General features: G+C 45.4%; 1 protein-coding gene across 1 annotated transcript in view; it reads left to right on the top strand.

Moving 5' to 3' along the window:
* MAP2K1 (mitogen-activated protein kinase kinase 1) overlaps positions 1–19,764 on the top strand; it is a 72,366-nt gene that overhangs the window by 25,727 nt on the left and 26,875 nt on the right. The window contains exons 2-3 of the mRNA XM_063925572.1: positions 12,334–12,544; positions 13,188–13,334. Of these exons, the coding sequence (XP_063781642.1) occupies positions 12,334–12,544; positions 13,188–13,334 (358 nt within the window). The remainder of the gene's footprint in view (positions 1–12,333; positions 12,545–13,187; positions 13,335–19,764) is intronic.

The raw sequence follows: 19,764 nt of genomic DNA, 5'->3' as shown, positions 1-19,764 counted from the left end.
GTGTCCGAATTGGCGGCTTTGTCTCATCAAGAGCCACTATCTGATTTTCCATGTGGATCGAGCAGAGTTGAGAACTCGTCCTCAATTTCTGCCTAAGGTGGTTTCGTCATTTCATATGAACCAACCTATTGTGGTGCCTGTGGCTACGGGGGACTTGGAGGATTCCAAGTCCCTTGATGTAGTCAGGGCCTTTAAAAATTTAGGTAGCCAGGACGGCTCGAGTTTGGAAAACAGAGGCACTGTTTGTCCTGTATGCGGCCAACAAAGTTGGCGCTCCTGCTTCTAAGCAGACTATTGTTCACTGGATCTGTAACACGATCCAGCAGGCTCATTCTACGGCTGGATTGCCGGTACCAAATTCGGTAAAGGCCCATTCCACTAGGAAGGTGGGCTCTTCTTGGGCGGCTGCTCGAGGTGTCTCGGCATTGCAACTTTGCCGAGTGGCTACTTGGTCGGGTTCAAACACTTTTGCTAAATTCTACAAGTTTGATACGTTGGCTGAGGAGGACCTTATGTTTGCTCAATCGGTGCTGCAGAGTCATCCGCACTCTCCTGCCCGGTCTGGAGCTTTGGTATAAACCCCATGGTCCTTACGGAGTCCCCAGCATCCTCTAGGACGTAAGAGAAAATAAGATTTTAAACCTACCGGTAAATCTTTTTCTCCTAGTCCGTAGAGGATGCTGGGCGCCCGTCCCAGTGCGGACTAGATTCTGCAAGACTTGTATATAGTTATTGCTTACATAAGGGTTATGTTACAGTTTTGATCAGTCTCTGGCTGATGCTGTTTTGTTTCATACTGTTGACTGGTTCGTATGTTCCAAGTTGTACGGTGTGGTTGGTGTGGGCTGGTATGTATCTTGCCCTTACGTTAACAAAAATCCTTTCCTCGTACTGTCTGTCTCCTCTGGGCACAGTTCTCTAACTGAGGTCTGGAGGAGGGGCATAGAGGGAGGAGCCAGTGCACACCCATCTAAAGTCTTTAGAGTGCCCATGTCTCCTGCGGAGCCCGTCTATACCCCATGGTCCTTACGGAGTCCCAGGCATCCTCTACGGACTAGGAGAAAAAGATTTACCTGTAGGTTTAAAATCTTATTTTATCCAGCAACTGTGCACAAACAAAATCATGACATATGTGCTGTGCGACTCGGATACATGCGCAGAGGAATACAGCTGCTGTTTGAGTGATTATCGGCATGGAGTATGAATCAGAATTAGGCCCTGCAACCGGTCAATGGGAAATGTTTAAATAAAATATAAATAAATAAAAAAATACAAAAAAAAGGATATATATATATATATATATATATATATATAATATAATATAATATAATATAATATAATATAATGTGTGTGTGTATATGTATGTATATATATGTGTGTGTTGGTATGGTCGCACTCCCTGGATAACAATGCAACTGCCCTGGTGCCTTCCTTTGTACTGAAAGGAAAAGGATTGTCTCTTTGTTGGCGCACTTATGAGAGAAAGATATGTATACTTAAAATATAACTTTTAATTACGATTTATTAAAAATGCCTGAGAACGTGAAAAATTATAAGACAACAATCTGTTATTACATTTTGTTTCAATTTATGTATTGTGTGTGATTGTTGTCTTATAATTTTTATAATTTTTCACGTTCTCAGGCATTTTTAATAAATCGTAATTAAAAGTTATATTTTAAGTATACATATCTTTCTCTCATAAGTGCGCCAACAAAGAGACAATCCTTTTCCTTTCAGTACCTCTTCTTCAACTTATTGTCTATGGCGGCACCCCCACAAAATATTATAAAGTAATTAATAATATGGAAATTGGGGCTTCTCTTGTTATTTGATTATCAGTACTACCAACTCAAATACAAGTCCAGTGCAGAGGATTATATCCCTTTCCCCTTATCCTTGAATCTATTATTGCCTTCCTTTGTAGAAATGCAGAGAAAGAAATGTCCTTATAGAGAGGGGTATGCATCCATCCACTCCCAATAGTAAAGGAACAGGCGGCACTCCAAGGATCTTGTGAAAACAAACTTGTATTCAAAATGATAAATCAAATAAATGGCATATTGTGGCCAACGTTTCAGCGCTGCGCAGGGTGCTTTTTTCAAGGCAATATGCTGTGAAACAAAACTTTTGAATACAAGTTTGTTTTCACAAGACCCTTGGAGTGCCGCCTGTTACTTTACTATTGGGAGTGGATGGATGCATACCCCTCTCTATAAGGACATTTCTCTCTATCTCTATCTCATACGGTTCTATGGTTAGGGTTACTTCTCCTGTCCTTCTAGCAAAAGAACCAGGCGGCACTCCAGGATTTTGAAAAAATAAGCAAACGTGTATTGGTCACCACTATGCTTGTTTAATTAATTTGCTTTGACCAATACACGTTTGCTTATTTTTTCAAAATCTTGGAGTACCGCCTGGTTCTTTTGCTACAAGGACAGGAGAAGTAACCCTAACCATAGAACCGTATCATATCTCTATCTATATTTCTCTAACTATATCTGCAGAGGCGTCCTGCACCCATTTGTTTAACTGAGAAAAAAAGTCCGATTGAGTGCCACTCTCACCAATCAGTCATAGGTCAGGCTCTCAGGGACAGTATTGGCGCAGCTCGCAATACTGTCCCTGAGAGCCTGACCTGTGTTTTTGTTCCGGACACCGGAAGTGAGTGCCGGTCGACGGCGCGTACCACCTGGGAAGCCAGGCAGAGATGGCGTGGCTGACGATGGGGGTGGAGTGGGGGATCCTCTTCCCTATGACTGATTGGTGAGCACTTTTTCTAATGGCACAGGTGTATGTAATTTGTTGATTATTTGCATGGTATTTATATGTGATGGTTGGCTGTGGCATGATATACTGATGGCTTTTCCCATGAAGAAGGTGCTACGGCACCGAAACAGCTGTAGGAGCTGCCACTCGTTCTGAGATGCTGATATGCTGAACTGCTAAGTACCAATTCTTTGTATTTGCCTATGGCTATGCTTGCACATTGCACTTTTTATATGGATTTTTGATGGATTAAAATGTACTAACTCAACTTGCTGCTATGCTTTGGTGTGCTGGTCTATGTGGGAACTCCACATTTGCCTCTATCTATCTATCTATCTCTATCTCTATCTCTATCATAAAAATTGTTGTCTTCTAGAGAGGGGTTAGCCATGGCCCGCTCCCAATCGGTAAAAACCAGGCGGCACTCCAGGGACTTGTAAACTCAAGTGAAGTGTATTCTTAGATCAAAAAGCAATAAACAAAGGCATATCTTGCCGACGTTTCAGCGCCACGCAGGACGCTTTTTTCAAGGCTATATGCAGTGCAGGAACCAAAAAACAAACAGAATGTGACACATACCTTTTATATGCTTGTGAATTGTTCAGACCGCGCGCTGGGACAGCGGGAGCCGGCGTCCGGCTGGACTTCTGGTGAGTTCCTGTAACTCGTTATCAGGAAGTGACGTACTGTGGTAATCGGTTAACCACGGGCGTCCCCACCGCCGCTAGTAACCCGCTGTTCCTGGCGGAAAAAAGTGACACATGATAACTAAAAAAGAACTGGAAACAGTCAGCGGTATGACGCTGGTGCCTAACTCTAAAACGTGAAATCCCAAGTGAATCTGCTTACTTAAAAGACTTTGTGAGGTGCCTACCCCTGTGCCAAAAAATACATAATATAAGTGATAGTGACAAATATCTGGTTGTTGTACCAAATGTGATGTATTAAAAACCTAATAGGTACTTAAACCAACACCAGTACAGGACTAAAAAATAGGAGTTATAGGCCCTTTTTAGACCATAATGCTAAACCATATCTTATATAGCCTAATCAGTATGTCATGGCAAATTCTATTCATTTATGCATCAAACGACATCGGATGGAACAATGATCACTAAATGAATATTGTCCAATACACTAAAGTACGTGATAAGGATCAAAACTTGGTAAGGTATTTTATAAGAACACACTCCAAGCGATGTGCTCATTGAGACCTTCAGGTGCTAAGGACGATAAGCGATAGATCCATTCAATTTCCCTCTGTGCTAAAGTTTTAGCACGGTCACCTCCCCTCGTATGAGCTGGTATGTGATCCACAATAATGTGTCTCAAGTGATGTAATGTTTTTTGGCTATAATATAATAATACAATTCTTTCTGGCTAAAACAATGCAGGATAAAGCTGGGAATATCAGTGAGGTCACCTGAGTAGGGGCTGCAGTGAATCCGATTATTCTACCCGAATTCTTTAGTTCGTAAATTATTTTCAAATCATTCTGGTCCCGGATACACTCTAAAGGGGGGTACTCACTGAGCGATAATCTAAGCAATCTGACTAGATTGCTTAGATTTTAAGCATGATTGCTCTGTGTGTTCCCCCCCCCAGCGATAGCAATGTGCAGCCTCGCGCAATGCTATCGCTGGTGCTAGATTCCACTCCCCCCCTCCCCGCACGCTCAGCACACATCGCGCTGTGCTGAGCGGGGGGTGAGATGTGTGCTGAGCGGTTCGCTCAGCACACATCTCTCCCACATCTGTCCCTGAATACGGCCCTTAACAGAATTAAAGGATTTTCCATTTACGGGAGACACTTGTGCAAGCTGGACAAAAGACCATTTACCGAAAGTTGATTAAATCTAGTCCTACCCATTAGTAACTTCATGCCTTTAACGAGCAGGTCTCTTATCTCCCCTTCCTAAATTCTCATATTGGAAGGTATTCAGCAGTGCAAGTAATTGAATCACAACTTGTATTCACAAAACAAATAATACCACTTTTACACTCGCACTCCCGGGTCACTCCCGGGATGCTTCCCGGGATGCGTCCCGGGATGCCTTCCCGGGACTGACCCCTTTCACACTGCACTAAGACCTGGGATCGACCCGGGACAGCCCCATTTACACTGATCCCGGGATATCCCTGCAAATGCACATGTGTGTCATTAGAAATGGCCTTTTCTGGCTCACATTGATGAGGTCACACTAGTCAACAAAGGGAGGGGTGGTGCCTGCTCACACCATTGCTGCAGTCATGGCCGACGGAGTACCAGTGTGTATGCCTGAGCTCATGATTCTTTCTGCTTTGCAGATGTTTCATACAGCCACTGACAGCATGATGCAACTTATCACACTGTGCAGTATACTGCACATATATTTTATGAGGAGGAGGAGGGCGCAATTTATGCTGGATAGGGCTGCTAGTCGCCGCCAATATTTGCGCAGGAGGAGAGCCTTCATATCATCCAGGATGAGTATCATACTGAGCGTGAGTATGGGCCCTAACCGCTCATTTTGGTCCAGAGATCGCCGGCACGGAGAAGCCTTTATGAGGACCGTGGAAGCTTACCAGGATGAGGAGTGGATGGCTAACTTCCGTGTGTCTCGTGCAACCTTTAACTACATCCTGGAATTACTTACCCCAGCACTTGACATGCAGACCACCAGGCTTAGGAGACCCATCGAGGCACGCAGGAGATTAGCTATTGCATTGTGGTGGTATGCTACCCCAGGAGAGTACCGCTCAGTCTCATGCTTGTTCGGTGTTGCAATCTCCACCTGCTGTGTCATAGTCCACCAGGTGACTAAAGCAATTGTATCTACCTTATACAAGCGCTTCATATCTCTACCACAAGGACAGCGCTTACAGGATACCATCATTGGATTTGTGAAGCGAGGCTATCCGCAGTGTGGAGGAGCGATTGATGGGACACACATCCCCATTATTGCCCCACGTGACAACCATGCTGACTATTTTAATAGGAAGGGCTGGCACTCCATCATATTACAGGCTGTTGTGGACCACAAATATTGGTAAGTGTTTATTTTTGGGGTGGTGGGATGAGTTGCATGTGTGAGTTTTACATTCTAATTGTTTTCAATTTTACTGTTCTTTAGTTTCCTAGATGTGTTTATTGGCTGGCCAGGCCGATCTCATGACTCCCGAGTTCTTGCCAATTCTGACCTGTACAACATCGTAGAGGAGAAGCAGGGAGGCTGGCTGTACCCCAAAGAGTGTGCAAAGATTGTGAATGGGGTGGAGATCCCTGTCCACATCATCGGGGATGCTGCATACCCTTTACGCCCCTGGATTATGAAAGGCTACACCCAACAGGTCCAGTTAACCCCAGAGCAACAAACCTATACTCACACCCTGAGTTCAGCAAGGATGGTGGTTGAGAACGCCTTTGGCAGGTTAAAAGGAAGATGGCGTTGTTTGATGAAGCGCAATGATGTGGACCTTATGAATATGCCTAATGTAGTAGCTGCGTGCTGTATACTGCACAACATCTGTGAACTGCAAAATGAGCTATTCCTTCCTGAGTGGACTGTGCAGGACCCTGAGGTTATAAACCCACATGTGGAAGGTGCTTTGTTTGGGACTGCCTCAAACTCCGCTGCAGAACAAATACGCCACACTATTACGTCCAACCTTGCAGCACTGGTACAATAGTGTTTAAGAATCAGCACAACATGTTTGGTGAATGAAAATGTTTTTATTTTGTATTCCACCTTTGATCTTTGGGTTCATTATTTATGTTTTTCCAAAAAAAAACACATTGCCAGCAACTGTGTATATATGCATAAACAATGTAGAAAACACTGTAAACATGGTCTACTTTACGCACAAATGGGAATGTTATGCCTAGATTTGCAAACAAGTTTTTATTGGCATAAAAAAAAAAAAAACACTGGTAGGTTTGTAGATACAACACCATAAACCACAGTGTCCCTGCAGTATATTATCACTGTGTAAAAAATAAATAAAAAGTGCTTTAATGTAGACACTATACAAAACAGAACATAGAAAAAAATGAAGGAAGGCACAAACAGTTGTGCATAAACAATGACCACACTGTGGTTATTTAACAACAAATAACAACCAAAAAAAGCAATTCACTGTGTTTCACGGCAAATTGCGCAATACAGTGAACTCTGGGCTTGGCGCACTAGATGGTGCAGTATTTGGGGCATAGTATGGACCAGGATTAAATGATGAAAAACCCTGCTCAGGGGGGTATTGTGAGTTGTGGTGTTGGTTTGGTGCTCTTGAGGTATTGGTCATACGCTCATAGAACGCCATGTTCATTTGGTGCAATTCCCTGTGGCGGTCATACTGCTCTCTACTCATGCGTTCCTGCATTGTCATGACTTGGGAAAGGAATGCATCATGCATTTGGCGTTCTGCCTCTAGAAACCTGTTGAGCCTTGCATCCTCCTGTGCGGACATTGTAGCGTCCATCTCTCGGAGTTGGTCGACAAGGACATTTGACATGGCTTTAGCCACTTGCTCCGCTCTGTTCAATTTCTTCCTTCTAGGCGGTACGGTGTAAACTGTGAAGAGAAGAAATACAAAATGAGCGTATATAAAAATAGCAGCGTTAGCAAACATGTGTTTGTGGCATTAATCCACCTATACACTAGCTACTCTGCAACATTGAACTTTTTTTAAAAATGCAAAGCCCCCCTGCGTGGGGGCAGAAAATGCAAAGTGTGCCACCGTGCCAGCAGCGTGTTGAGCGCAGTGATCCTGCAAGGGGCTCATTAGCGCTCGCCACGCTGCCGCCACACTGGCCACTCATACTACGCACATAACCGGATGATTAACAATTGTGGATTTGTGCTATGAGTGTTAATTTCTAAACATGTACTTACTGTTTTTCTGTAAAGTTTGGGTGACGGCACTTTGTACAGTCCCACTGTCACTGGTCTGAGCATCCACGACGTCTTCAATGGTTGCAGTTATGCTGTCGTCGTTTCTGGATGTGTTTATGGACGGCTGGGATGATGTGTCGCTGTCCTCAGGTGTGTCGTCAATTAACAACGGTGATGATGGACAGACGTCACTGCTTGTCTGTGTCTCTTCTGGAGTGCCTTCTGTAGCAGTGTACTGTGAACTGGAAGACAGACTCACCGGACTGCATATAGCTGTGTTTCCAAAGATATTGGCGCACATGTCATAGTACTGCCAGTCGATACGGCCAACACCGCTCTTTTTCCTGTTGTTGTCATGCACCTTAAGGAAATGCTTTTTAAGAGTTTTCATTTTGTTTAACACTTGCTGCTGGGTGCGGATGATTCCCCTGGCTTGCAGCATCTTGGAGATGTTTTTATAAATGACTGCATCTTTGACTGCCTGTGATCTGCCTCATAATTTCCTCCTCTCCCCTAATGCTCAGCAACTCTCTCACCTCCTGGTCTGTCCAGGTCGCCATGCTGCCTTCCTCACACGCATCAAGGACGCTCCCCAGGGCTCTGAATGATGACATCATCTTTTCTGAGCCCATGAAAGCTCCAATCGGAGGCCTTTTAACAGTCCCGGGTAGTGAATCCTGGGACGGGCCCTTTCACACTACCCAGCTTCCCGGGACGGTCCCGGGTTCAACCCTGCTTTTGACCTGGGATGAAATCCCGGGATGCTCGTCCCGGGAAATTGTCCCTGTACCCATTTACACTGAGAAGAATCCCGGGATGATGCGCGTTCACGTGCAATATCCCGGGATTTTTCTGCGAGTGTAAAAGGGGTATAAGCTCCAGTAGCATACACAAGTCAGTAGCTGCTGTGGCTCCTTCCCTTGGTGTGCCAGGCTCTGATGCAGCTGGTATAAGACTGGAGGCATAGTTTCACAGTAAGTTCTGAAATGACAACACTTAAAGATATGTGCTTCCCTGCCCCATCTGAGTATGTAGATATCTTTATTTGTGTAATATGAGTGTTACATAGTTGCAGTTTATATTGACAAGCTTGTTGCAAAGTATACCTGTTCTGGATTTAAAGCATCAATGAGCCTCAATGAATATTAACTGCAACTCTATAACACTTCTTACAATATTCTTGCAGTTCAGTCCAGATCATTTATAGTGAGACTCTCTGGACAAAACACTGAGCAATGATGCTTATTACCAGCGGCATATTTTGTTTTGTGTCACAGTGACACTAATGAATATGCCGTTTGTATCTAACATTACTTACTCCTCCGACAAGGGCCAGCAATGTCCCTCTCCTCTGTGGCATCCTCCATGTTTGTCTGTTTTTTGTGTCATGTGCACGTGTGACAGCCAGGCTGAGCATTACACTTTCACCTAGCGGGGACTCTGCAATGCCTGGAAGGCTTCACTGAAGCTAGAAAGGCTGTTGCTGGGTCCCCAGTGCCGGCAATAGGGACCATATCACTGTTACCATCTATTTAGACAAATAGATGTTTGTTAAATACAGTAAAGGACGTATTAACCTGGAGAAGGCATAAGGTAGTGATAAACCAGTGATAAGTGCAAGGTGATAAATGCACCAGCCAGTCAGCTCCAATATGCAAATTGACAGTTAGGAGCTGACTGGTTGGTGCATTTATCACCTTGCACTTATCACTGGTTTATCACTTCCTTATGCCTTCTCCAGGTTAATACATCTGCCCCTATGTCTCTTTGGTAAATGGGACTCTAAGATCTTCTTGTGATACCTTTACATTACTGACATTGGTGCTATTTATATGCTTGTCGATGAGGCTAAATTGCTGATTTTATGTGTTTTTCTTGTTCTGTACCGGTTTTATGTTGAATGATTTGTGATACTTTGTTTGTTAAATTGTGATGTAGTGGCGTTTTTATTCACCAGCGCATTCCTGTTGTCAGGAGTGTAAGAGAGGAGAGGGCCTGTGTGCAGCCTCTGTCCAGGCCCCTACTCTCTCTTGCTGGTAGCCGTGCAGTGTAGTCATTCTGAATGACTGCGCTGGTAGACTCTAGCACGGTGCTAGAGTCTACTGCACATGCGCAGGACACATGGGGAAGTGGTGGGGAAAATGACTCTGGGGAAATGGTGGACACTTACCTGTCTATACTCCTGCTGCTCGCTGCGCCATTTTGCTGGTGATTTTGCAAGGCTGCCGCAGGGGATGTGGGACTCCGTAGAGGTGAATACTGACCAAATGGGTGCAGTGTGGGCCCCCTGGTCCCAAGGAGCCTGTGTGCACTGCACACACTGCATTCATTATAGATATTCCACTGCCTGTTGGGGATACGGTCCTTAGGTCGACCACTATTGGTCGACATTTATTTGTTACCAGTTATTTATATAGCGCACACATATTCCGTAGCGCTTTACAGAGAATATTTGGCCATTCACATCAGTCCCTGCCCCAGTGGAGCTTGCCATCTATATTTTATCTACCACATGTACACGCACACTAGGGTGCATTAGGTCGACACCTGGAAAAGGTTGACATGGCAAAGGTCGACGTAAGTTTTTCACAATAAATATATATATATATATAGATAGATAGATAGATAGATAGATAGATTTATTTATATTTATTTATTTTGTTTAAATTTTTTCATACTTTTATATTCCACATGGACTACAATTGGGAATAGTAACCTGTGCTCAATGCATGGCGAGCGGACATTGTGCACTAATTTGGGTTACTGGTCACTTTATGTAGAAAACGACACAAAACCCCCTCATGTCGACCATTTTACCATGATGACCTTTTCTGTGTCATCCTGACGACAATGTTGACCTTTTACAGGTATCGACCTAATGAGTGTCAACCTAAATAGGGTCGATCCAACAATCCCATTCCGCCTATGGGTGTATTTATTTCCCTAGTTGTTGAGCGGTTTGCAGATTGACGCCGTTTTCTTGTGAATCGCTGCAGGTGATTATATTAGAAGTAGATATTAAACATTTTTCTGATGGTGTGTGGGCTTTACACCCCCACATGGCTCTGGCCACACCCACATAACACTGATCTTACCGCCTTGATCATTTTCAGCCTCAGGCCCCTGTGGTCCTTCCCCTGGCCCGGCACTGCACCACGCCCTTACTATACTGTGGCTGCCTAAGCACACCCAATTCCAGCCCAGATCTCAGCCCCTATTTCATCCTATGTAGACACAGGACATGCGCATGCATAAAACAAAAAGGATGTGGATTGCAAACATTGGCCCATTAAGGGAATGGCAAATTGCAGCCAAAACAACACTGCAAATCGCATTTATCTCTCACTCTGAATAAGGCCCATTGTGACACCCTCTCATGTTGTAATTAGAAACATAGGCCGTAATTCAGACCTGATCGTAGCAGCAAATTTGTTAGCAGTTGGGCAAAACCATGTGCACTGCAGGGGGGCAGATATAACATGTGCAGAGAGAGTTAGATTTGGGTGTGGTGTGTTCAAACTGAAATCCTAAATTGCAGTGTAAAAATAAAGCAGCCAGTATTTACTCTGCACAGAAACAATATAACCCACCCAAATCTAACTCTCTGCAAATGTTACACCTTCAGTGCACATGGGGCCTAATTCAGACCTGATCGCTCGCTAGCTATTTTTTGCAGCGCTGCGATCACATAGTTGCCGCCTATAGGGGAGTGTATTTTTGCTTTGCAAGTGTGTGAACGCATTTGCAGCCGAGCGGTACAAAAAACATTTGTGCAGTTTCTGAGTTGCCCAGAACTTACTCAGCCGATGCAATCACTTCAGCCTGTTCTAGCCCGGAATTGACGTCAGACACCCACCCTGCAAACGCTTGGACATGCCTGCGTTTTTCCAAACACTCCCAGAAAACGGTCAGTTGCCACCCACAAACGCCCTCTTCCTGTCAATCTCCTTGCAATCGGCTGTGTGAATGGATTCTTCGTTAAATCCATCGTTCAGCAACGATCCGCTTTGTACCCGTACGATGCACCTGCGCATTGCGGTGCATGATCAGTTTTGATCTGATCGCGGCAAAAAAATCTAGCGTATGATCAGGTCTGAATTACCCCCTTAGAGACAATTGTACAGCTCCCTTGGATGAACTTTTTAACATTCTACAGGTATGAGGTTCCATCAATGAGATTTTTTTCACTGTATTTTGCAATCCTTAGTTATCATGAAATACAGTAAATGTTTTCTGTTTACCAGGTTATATAAATCCCTTTGACAGGTACAGGAAGGTATCTCTTATACACACACCATAAAAACAAATGACATTGAAATCTACATAATATGTAATGATCCGTGCATGAGCATATTTTCATATTTATACAGTAAATCAGATTAAGTGGGATTAACGTTTTCATTTAAATATTTTCTTACATTTTATAAAATTAAGAAATTGTTCTTTTCGGGTATATAATAAGCTATATATAATGTGTTTTATGTATGTACTAACTTCTATACATAATCTGAGGCACAAATCCTATTAAATAGCATTTCAGAAGTGCATAGGAGGAAAGATTTTATGACCTTATAATGCAGAATAACTTTATTTTAGGATTTGTGGGTCAAATGTTGTGTCGTCAGCAATGACTGGATGCAGATATGCTTCGCAGGGATGTTCCCTGATTCTCTCCTATGCTTCCATCCTCTCAGGACAAACCTTGAGGCCCTCCAGAAGAAATTAGAGGAGTTGGAACTAGATGAGCAGCAGAGGAAGCGGCTGGAAGCATTCCTCACTCAGAAGCAGAAAGTTGGAGAGCTGAAGGACGATGACTTTGAGAAGGTTTCAGAGCTTGGTGCTGGCAATGGCGGAGTGGTCTTTAAGGTTTCCCACAAACCCTCCAGTTTAATCATGGCTAGAAAGGTGGGACATTGCCATTCTCTTTAATTCAGTTTGAGTGCCATAGGGATAAGTAGAGGTCTGCAAAGTCCACGTTTGTTCCTTGAAAAGCTCTACATATTCTGGTGGAATCAGTGCTAGTAGGTAATTCAGAGATGGGACAGGAGGACAGTTGCCCCCTCTTGTGTTTACAGAGCAGATTACAATATGAATAGTTGCTCATGTACTATGGGCACTTTGTGCTACCTAAACATTGTCATTCTGTTAACTTTAATACGGATTGGTTGACAGAACCATTTTCTGAATATACACATTAATCATATTAAGACCGTATTAGATTGTCTTAAATTGATTCAAAAAGCTGTTCTATTTTCAATCCCATCTTTAAATAAAATGCCAAGAACACTTTAAAAGAGCTGCAACTACAATTGCACAATGATAAAAGTTTCCCATAAGGTAAGGACCATATACATATTTACTGTGGTAAATGCCAAATTAAAGGTCAGGAGTATTGGTGTTTAATAATTTTCCTGGACCTCGTCCAGGAAGGACATAGTAACCCTCCACAGGTAACCAAGGTGGATATAGAGGTACAGACAGACTAGAGATTATAACTCGGGCCCGTGTTTAGCGCCTGTATTGTGACATAAACTGTTTCTTCCTGCAGTTGATTCATCTGGAAATAAAGCCAGCAATCCGGAACCAGATTATAAGAGAGTTGCAGGTCCTGCATGAGTGTAACTCGCCGTATATTGTCGGCTTCTATGGGGCCTTCTACAGTGACGGAGAGATCAGTATTTGCATGGAGCATATGGTGAGTAGGGTGACCAGGTCGGGGTTCCTTTTGCTTCTTTTAGATATGCAAATGTTCAGAAAGGCCTTTAAAGATGTAGGTGTCAATCCAGATTAGGGGCCAGATGCAATGCTGCCCGTGTTCGTCCACCATGTGGGATACCGGCCCAGCTCAGACTTTTTCTGTGGGGCAATCATTTACACGGCATGGTTTTGCCTTGTAAGTGATTGCTTCTTTAGAAAAAAATAAATAAATCTGAGTTTGATTGGCATCCCACATGGCTGCCGAACTCTGTCAGCATTACACCCAGCCTTAGGTGCGAGTTTGTGAAAGTGAGTTTTTATCATGAAACTCGCATATGGTAACTCATTCAGTACGGATTGTAAATTCTGCTAAACAGCAGAATTTATCATTCTTTTTTTTGCATGCTGGGAGCCGCCCCGAATGCTGTCGGCCGCCCACCCACCCACTGCGATCACGCTGTAATTGCGATTGCGCTGCAATTACAGCGTGATCACAGAAATTATGGAAGTCTCCTGCCAGCACAGCTTGGCTGTGACAGCAGAAGACCTGCCGCCATTTTATAGTTCGGAGCGGCTGCGTGTTATGGCAGGTGCATGGTTGGGTCGCGAATTGCGATCCAACCTGAATTAGCCCCATATTGCGGCAATGCGCACACTCGCGCATATTGATATCCATTATAAATGACAATTTGCTGTACTTGTGGAGAGGTTGAGCGACTTTTTCCTATAAAAAGTCACCTGGCAGAAGTGTATAAAAAATTGGGGAAACATCCTGTACCCAAAACAATTGCCAGCTGACCTAACAGGACCATATAGAAGGTTTAGTAGCCATATGGAAAGTACTGAAGGTTTGGAAAAGGTGTCAAATAGCTGATTTTTGCACTTGTCATTAAAGGTGGAAAAATGTTAGCCAGCAAGTGTTTTTCAGCACGTTAAACTCTTTCCAGCTTTTTGGGGTACAGAAAAATATCTGTATGCTAATATTACAGTATTATTATATAAGTTTGTAAAAAGTTGGAATAAACACGTTTATCTCTCTTCTGCAAGTTCTAAAGCCCCCCTCCCATCAATGCACCTTCACTTACCTATCCTACCTCATTTAACACATTACTGAGAGACTTTTTAGAGAAATTAACCTGAAAAACGGACATGTCGTTATTGGCCAAATTATGACCTTTATCTCTCTTCAACTGCATTTATTGGGAGGGGTATACCAGAGGTTCTGCACTGTGGGCCTGATTCAGGTCCTGGTGTATCTGTGGCATGAGACACACAGTACCGATGGCTGGTACTTTGCGCATGTGCAGGACCCGGGTGCTGCATCATTAGAAGCACCAAGTGCCAAGGCCAGGGTCACCGTCTGAAGCCTGAGATTTCCTGGCCTCTTGGTAGGAGCTGTGGCAGCCATGGGTCATACAGCCGGCCGATAGTGTTGCAGGTGATCCAATGCTGCGTACTCGCACGACTGAATCACACATGCATGCAGGAGGTTCTACTTATACCAGCACCTCCTGCTGCAATACCATATCTGTGCTTGCTGCTGCTTCCAAGTAAGCATCAATGATGCGCAAGCCAACCACATCTGAATCAGGCCCTGTGTCTCGACCTTTGTACCTTTTCAAAATAGAGATTTTTCTCTAAACGTCCTAGTGGATGCTGGGGACTCCGTCAGGACCATGGGGATTAGCGGCTCTGCAGGAGACAGGGCACAAAAATAAAGCTTTAGGATCAGGTGGTGTGTACTGGCTCCTCCCCCTATGACCCTCCTCCAAGCCTCAGTTAGATTTTTGTGCCCGGCCGAGAAGGGTGCAATCTAGGTGGCTCTCCTGAGCTGCTTAGAATAAAAGTTTAAGTTAGGTTTTTTATTTTCAGTGAGTCCTGCTGGCAACAGGCTCACTGCTACGAGGGACTTAGGGGAGAGAAGAAAACTCACCTGCGTGCAGGATGGATTGGCTTCTTAGGCTACTGGACACCATTAGCTCCAGAGGGAGTCGGAACACAGGTCTCACCCTGGGGTTCGTCCCGGAGCCGCGCCGCCGACCCCCCTTGCAGATGCTGAAGATTGAAGGTCCAGAAACCGGCGGCAGAAGGCTTTTCAGTCTTCATGAAGGTAGCGCACAGCACTGCAGCTGTGCGCCATTGTTGTCACACACTTCACACCATTAGGTCACGGAGGGTGCAGGGCGCTGCTGGGGGCGCCCTGGGCAGCAATGTATAATACTTTTTATGGCTAAAAAATACATCACATATAGCCCTTGAGGCTATATGGATGTATTTAACCCCTGCCAGATATCTCAAACTCCGGGAGAAAGGCCCGCCGGAATAGGGGGCGGGGCTTATTCTCCTCAGCACACAGCGCCATTTTCCTGCTCAGCTCCGCTGTGAGGAAGGCTCCCAGGACTCTCCCCTGCACTGCACTACAGAAACAGGGTAAAACAGAGAGGGGGGGCATATTTTGGCGATATTTTTATATATTTAAGCTGCTATAAGGATACAACACTTATATAAGGTTGTTCCCATATATATTATAGCGCTTGGGTGTGTGCTGGCAAACTCTCCCTCTGTCTCCCCAAAGGGCTAGTGGGGTCCTGTCTTCAATAGAGCATTCCCTGTGTGTCTGCTGTGTGTCGGTACGTGTGTGTCGACATGTATGAGGACGATGTTGGTGTGGAGGCAGAGCAATTGCCGATAATGGTGATGTCACCCCCCAGGGAGTCGACACCGGAATGGATGGCTTTGTTTATGGAATTACGTGATAATGTCAGCACATTACAAAAATCAGTTGACGACATGAGACGGCCGGAAAACCAGTTGGTACCTGCCCAGGCGTCTCAGACACCGTCAGGGGCTGTAAAACGCCCTTTACCTCAGTCGGTCGACACAGACCCAGACACGGACACTGAATCTAGTGTCGACGGTGAAGAAACAAACGTATTTTCAAGTAGAGCCACACGTTATATGATCACGGCAATGAAGGAGGCTTTGCATATCTCTGATACTGCAAGTACCACAAAAAGGGGTATTATGTGGAGGGTGAAAAAACTACCTGTAGTTTTTCCTGAATCAGAGGAATTGAATGATGTATGTGATGAAGCGTGGGTTAACCCAGATAGAAAAGTGCTAATTTCAAAAAAGTTATTGGCATTATACCCTTTCCCGCCAGAGGTTAGGGCGCGCTGGGAAACACCCCCTAAGGTGGATAAGGCGCTCACACGCTTATCAAAACAAGTGGCGTTACCGTCTCCTGATACGGCCGCCCTCAAGGATCCAGCTGATAGGAGGCTGGAAACTACCCTAAAAAGTATATACACACATACTGGTGTTATACTGCGACCAGCCATCGCCTCAGCCTGGATGTGCAGTGCTGGGGTGATCTGGTCGGATTCCCTGACTGAAAATATTGATACCCTGGATAGGGACAGTATTTTACAGACTTTAGAGCAATTAAAGGATGCTTTTCTTTATATGCGAGATGCTCAGAGGGATATTTGCACTCTGGCATCGAGAGTAAGTGCGATGTCCATATCTGCCAGAAGAAGTTTATGGACACGACAGTGGTCAGGTGATGCGGATTCCAAACGGCATATGGAAGTATTGCCGTATAAAGGGGAGAAATTATTTGGCGTCGGTCTATCGGATCTGGTGGCCACGGCAACGGCCGGGAAATCCACCTTTTTACCTCAGACCCCCTCCCAACAGAAAAAGACACCGTCTTTTCAGCCGCAGTCCTTTCGGTCCTATAAGAACAAGCGGGCAAAAGGACAGTCATATCTGCCCCGAGGCAGAGGAAAGGGTAAGAGAGGGCAGCAAGCAGCTCCTTCCCAGGAACAGAAGCCCTCCGCGGGTTCTGCAAAGCCCTCAGCATGACGCTGGGGCTTTACAAGCGGACTCAGAAACGGTGGGGGGTCGACTCAAGAATTTCAGCGTGCAGTGGGCTTGCTCACAGGTGGACCCCTGGATCCTGCAGATAATATCTCAGGGTTACAGGTTGGAATTCGAGAAGTCTCCCCCTCGCCGGTTCCTAAAGTCTGCTCTGCCAACGTCTCCCTCAGACAGGGCGACGGTGTTGGAAGCCATTCACAAGCTGTATTCTCAGCAGGTGATAGTCAAGGTACCCCTCCTACAACAGGGAAAGGGGTATTATTCCACACTATTTGTGGTACCGAAGCCGGACGGCTCGGTAAGACCTATTCTAAATCTGAAATCTTTTGAACCTGTACATACAAAAATTCAAGTTCAAGATGGAATCACTCAGATCAGTGATAGCGAATCTGGAAGAAGGGGACTTTATGGTGTCCCTGGACATCAAGGATGCTTACCTGCATGTCCCAATTTGCCCTTCACATCAAGGGTACCTCAGGTTCGTGGTGCAAAACTGTCATTATCAGTTTCAGACGCTGCTGTTTGGATTGTCCACGGCACCTCGGGTTTTTACCAAGGTAATGGCCGAAATGATGTTTCTTCTACGAAGAAAAGGCGTATTAATTATCCCTTACTTGGACGATCTCCTGATAAGGGCAAGGTCCAGAGAACAGCTGGAGGACGGAGTAGCACTAACCCAAGTAGTGCTGCAACAACACGGGTGGATTCTGAATTTCCCAAAATCTCAGTTGACCCCGACAACACGTCTGCTGTTCCTGGGAATGATTCTGGACACGGTTCAGAAAAAGGTGTTTCTTCCGGAGGAGAAAGCCAGGGAGTTATCCGAACTTGTCAGGAACCTCCTAAAACCAGGAAAAGTGTCTGTGCATCAATGCACAAGAGTCCTGGGAAAGATGGTGGCTTCTTACGAAGCAATCCCATTCGGCAGATTCCACGCACGAACTTTTCAGTGGGATCTGCTGGACAAATGGTCCGGATCGCATCTGCAGATGCATCAGCGGATAACCTTATCGCCACGGACAAGGGTGTCTCTTCTGTGGTGGTTACAGAGTGCTCATCTGTTACAAGGCCGCAGATTCGGCATACAGGACTGGGTCCTGGTGACCACGGATGCCAGTCTGAGAGGCTGGGGAGCGGTCACACAGGGAAGAAACTTCCAGGGAGTATGGTCAAGCCTGGAGATGTCTCTTCACATAAATATACTGGAGCTAAGAGCGATTTACAATGCTCTAAGCCTGGCAAAACCCCTGCTTCAGGGTCGGCCGGTGTTGATCCAGTCGGACAACATCACGGCAGTCGCCCACGTAAACAGACAGGGCGGCACAAGAAGCAGGAGAGCAATGGCAGAAGCTGCAAGGATTCTTCGCTGGGCGGAAGATCATGTGATAGCACTGTCAGCAGTGTTCATTCCGGGAGTGGACAACTGGGAAGCAGACTTCCTCAGCAGACACGATCTACACCCGGGAGAGTGGGGACTTCATCCAGAAGTCTTCCACATGATTGTGAACCGTTGGGAAAAACCAAAGGTGGATATGATGGCGTCTCGCCTCAACAAAAAACTGGACAGGTATTGCGCCAGGTCAAGAGACCCTCAGGCAATAGCTGTGGACGCTCTGGTAACACCGTGGGTGTTCCAGTCAGTGTATGTGTTTCCTCCTCTGCCTCTCATACCCAAAGTACTGAGAATTATACGGCAAAGGGGAGTAAGAACGATACTCGTGGCTCCGGATTGGCCAAGAAGAACTTGGTACCCGGAACTTCAGGAGATGCTCACGGAAAATCCGTGGCCTCTACCTCTAAGACGGGACCTGATTCAGCAGGGACCGTGTCTATTCCAAGACTTACCGCGGCTGCGTTTGACGGCGTGGCGGTTGAACGCCGAATTCTAAGGGAAAAAGGCATTCCGGAAGAGGTCATCCCTACACTGGTTAAAGCCAGGAAGGAGGTGACTGCACAACATTATCACCGCATTTGGAGAAAATATGTTGCGTGGTGCGAGGCCAGGAAGGCCCCCACGGAGGAATTTCAATTGGGTCGATTCCTACATTTCCTGCAAACAGGATTGTCTATGGGCCTCAAGTTGGGGTCCATTAAGGTTCAAATTTCGGCCCTGTCGATTTTCTTCCAGAAAGAATTGGCTTCAGTTCCTGAAGTCCAGACTTTTGTAAAAGGAGTACTACATATACAGCCCCCGATTGTGCCCCCAGTGGCTCCGTGGGACCTTAATGTAGTTTTGGATTTTCTCAAATCCCATTGGTTTGAGCCACTCAAATCGGCGGATTTGAAATATCTTACATGGAAAGTAACCATGCTACTGGCCCTGGCTTCAGCCAGGAGAGTGTCAGAATTGGCAGCTTTATCGTATAAAAGCCCATATCTGATTTTCCATTCGGACAGGGCAGAACTGCGGACGCGTCCTCATTTTCTGCCTAAGGTGGTGTCAGCGTTTCACCTGAACCAGCCTATTGTGGTGCCTGCGGCTACTAGCGATTTGGAGGATTCCAAGTTGCTGGACGTTGTCAGGGCATTGAAAATATATATTTCAA

The sequence above is a fragment of the Pseudophryne corroboree genome, chromosome 6 (assembly GCF_028390025.1).
Source record: "Pseudophryne corroboree isolate aPseCor3 chromosome 6, aPseCor3.hap2, whole genome shotgun sequence".
Lineage (NCBI taxonomy): Eukaryota > Metazoa > Chordata > Amphibia > Anura > Myobatrachidae > Pseudophryne > Pseudophryne corroboree.
Note: the sequence above shows the minus strand (reverse complement) of the source record. Positions and strands in the feature narration are given on the sequence as shown.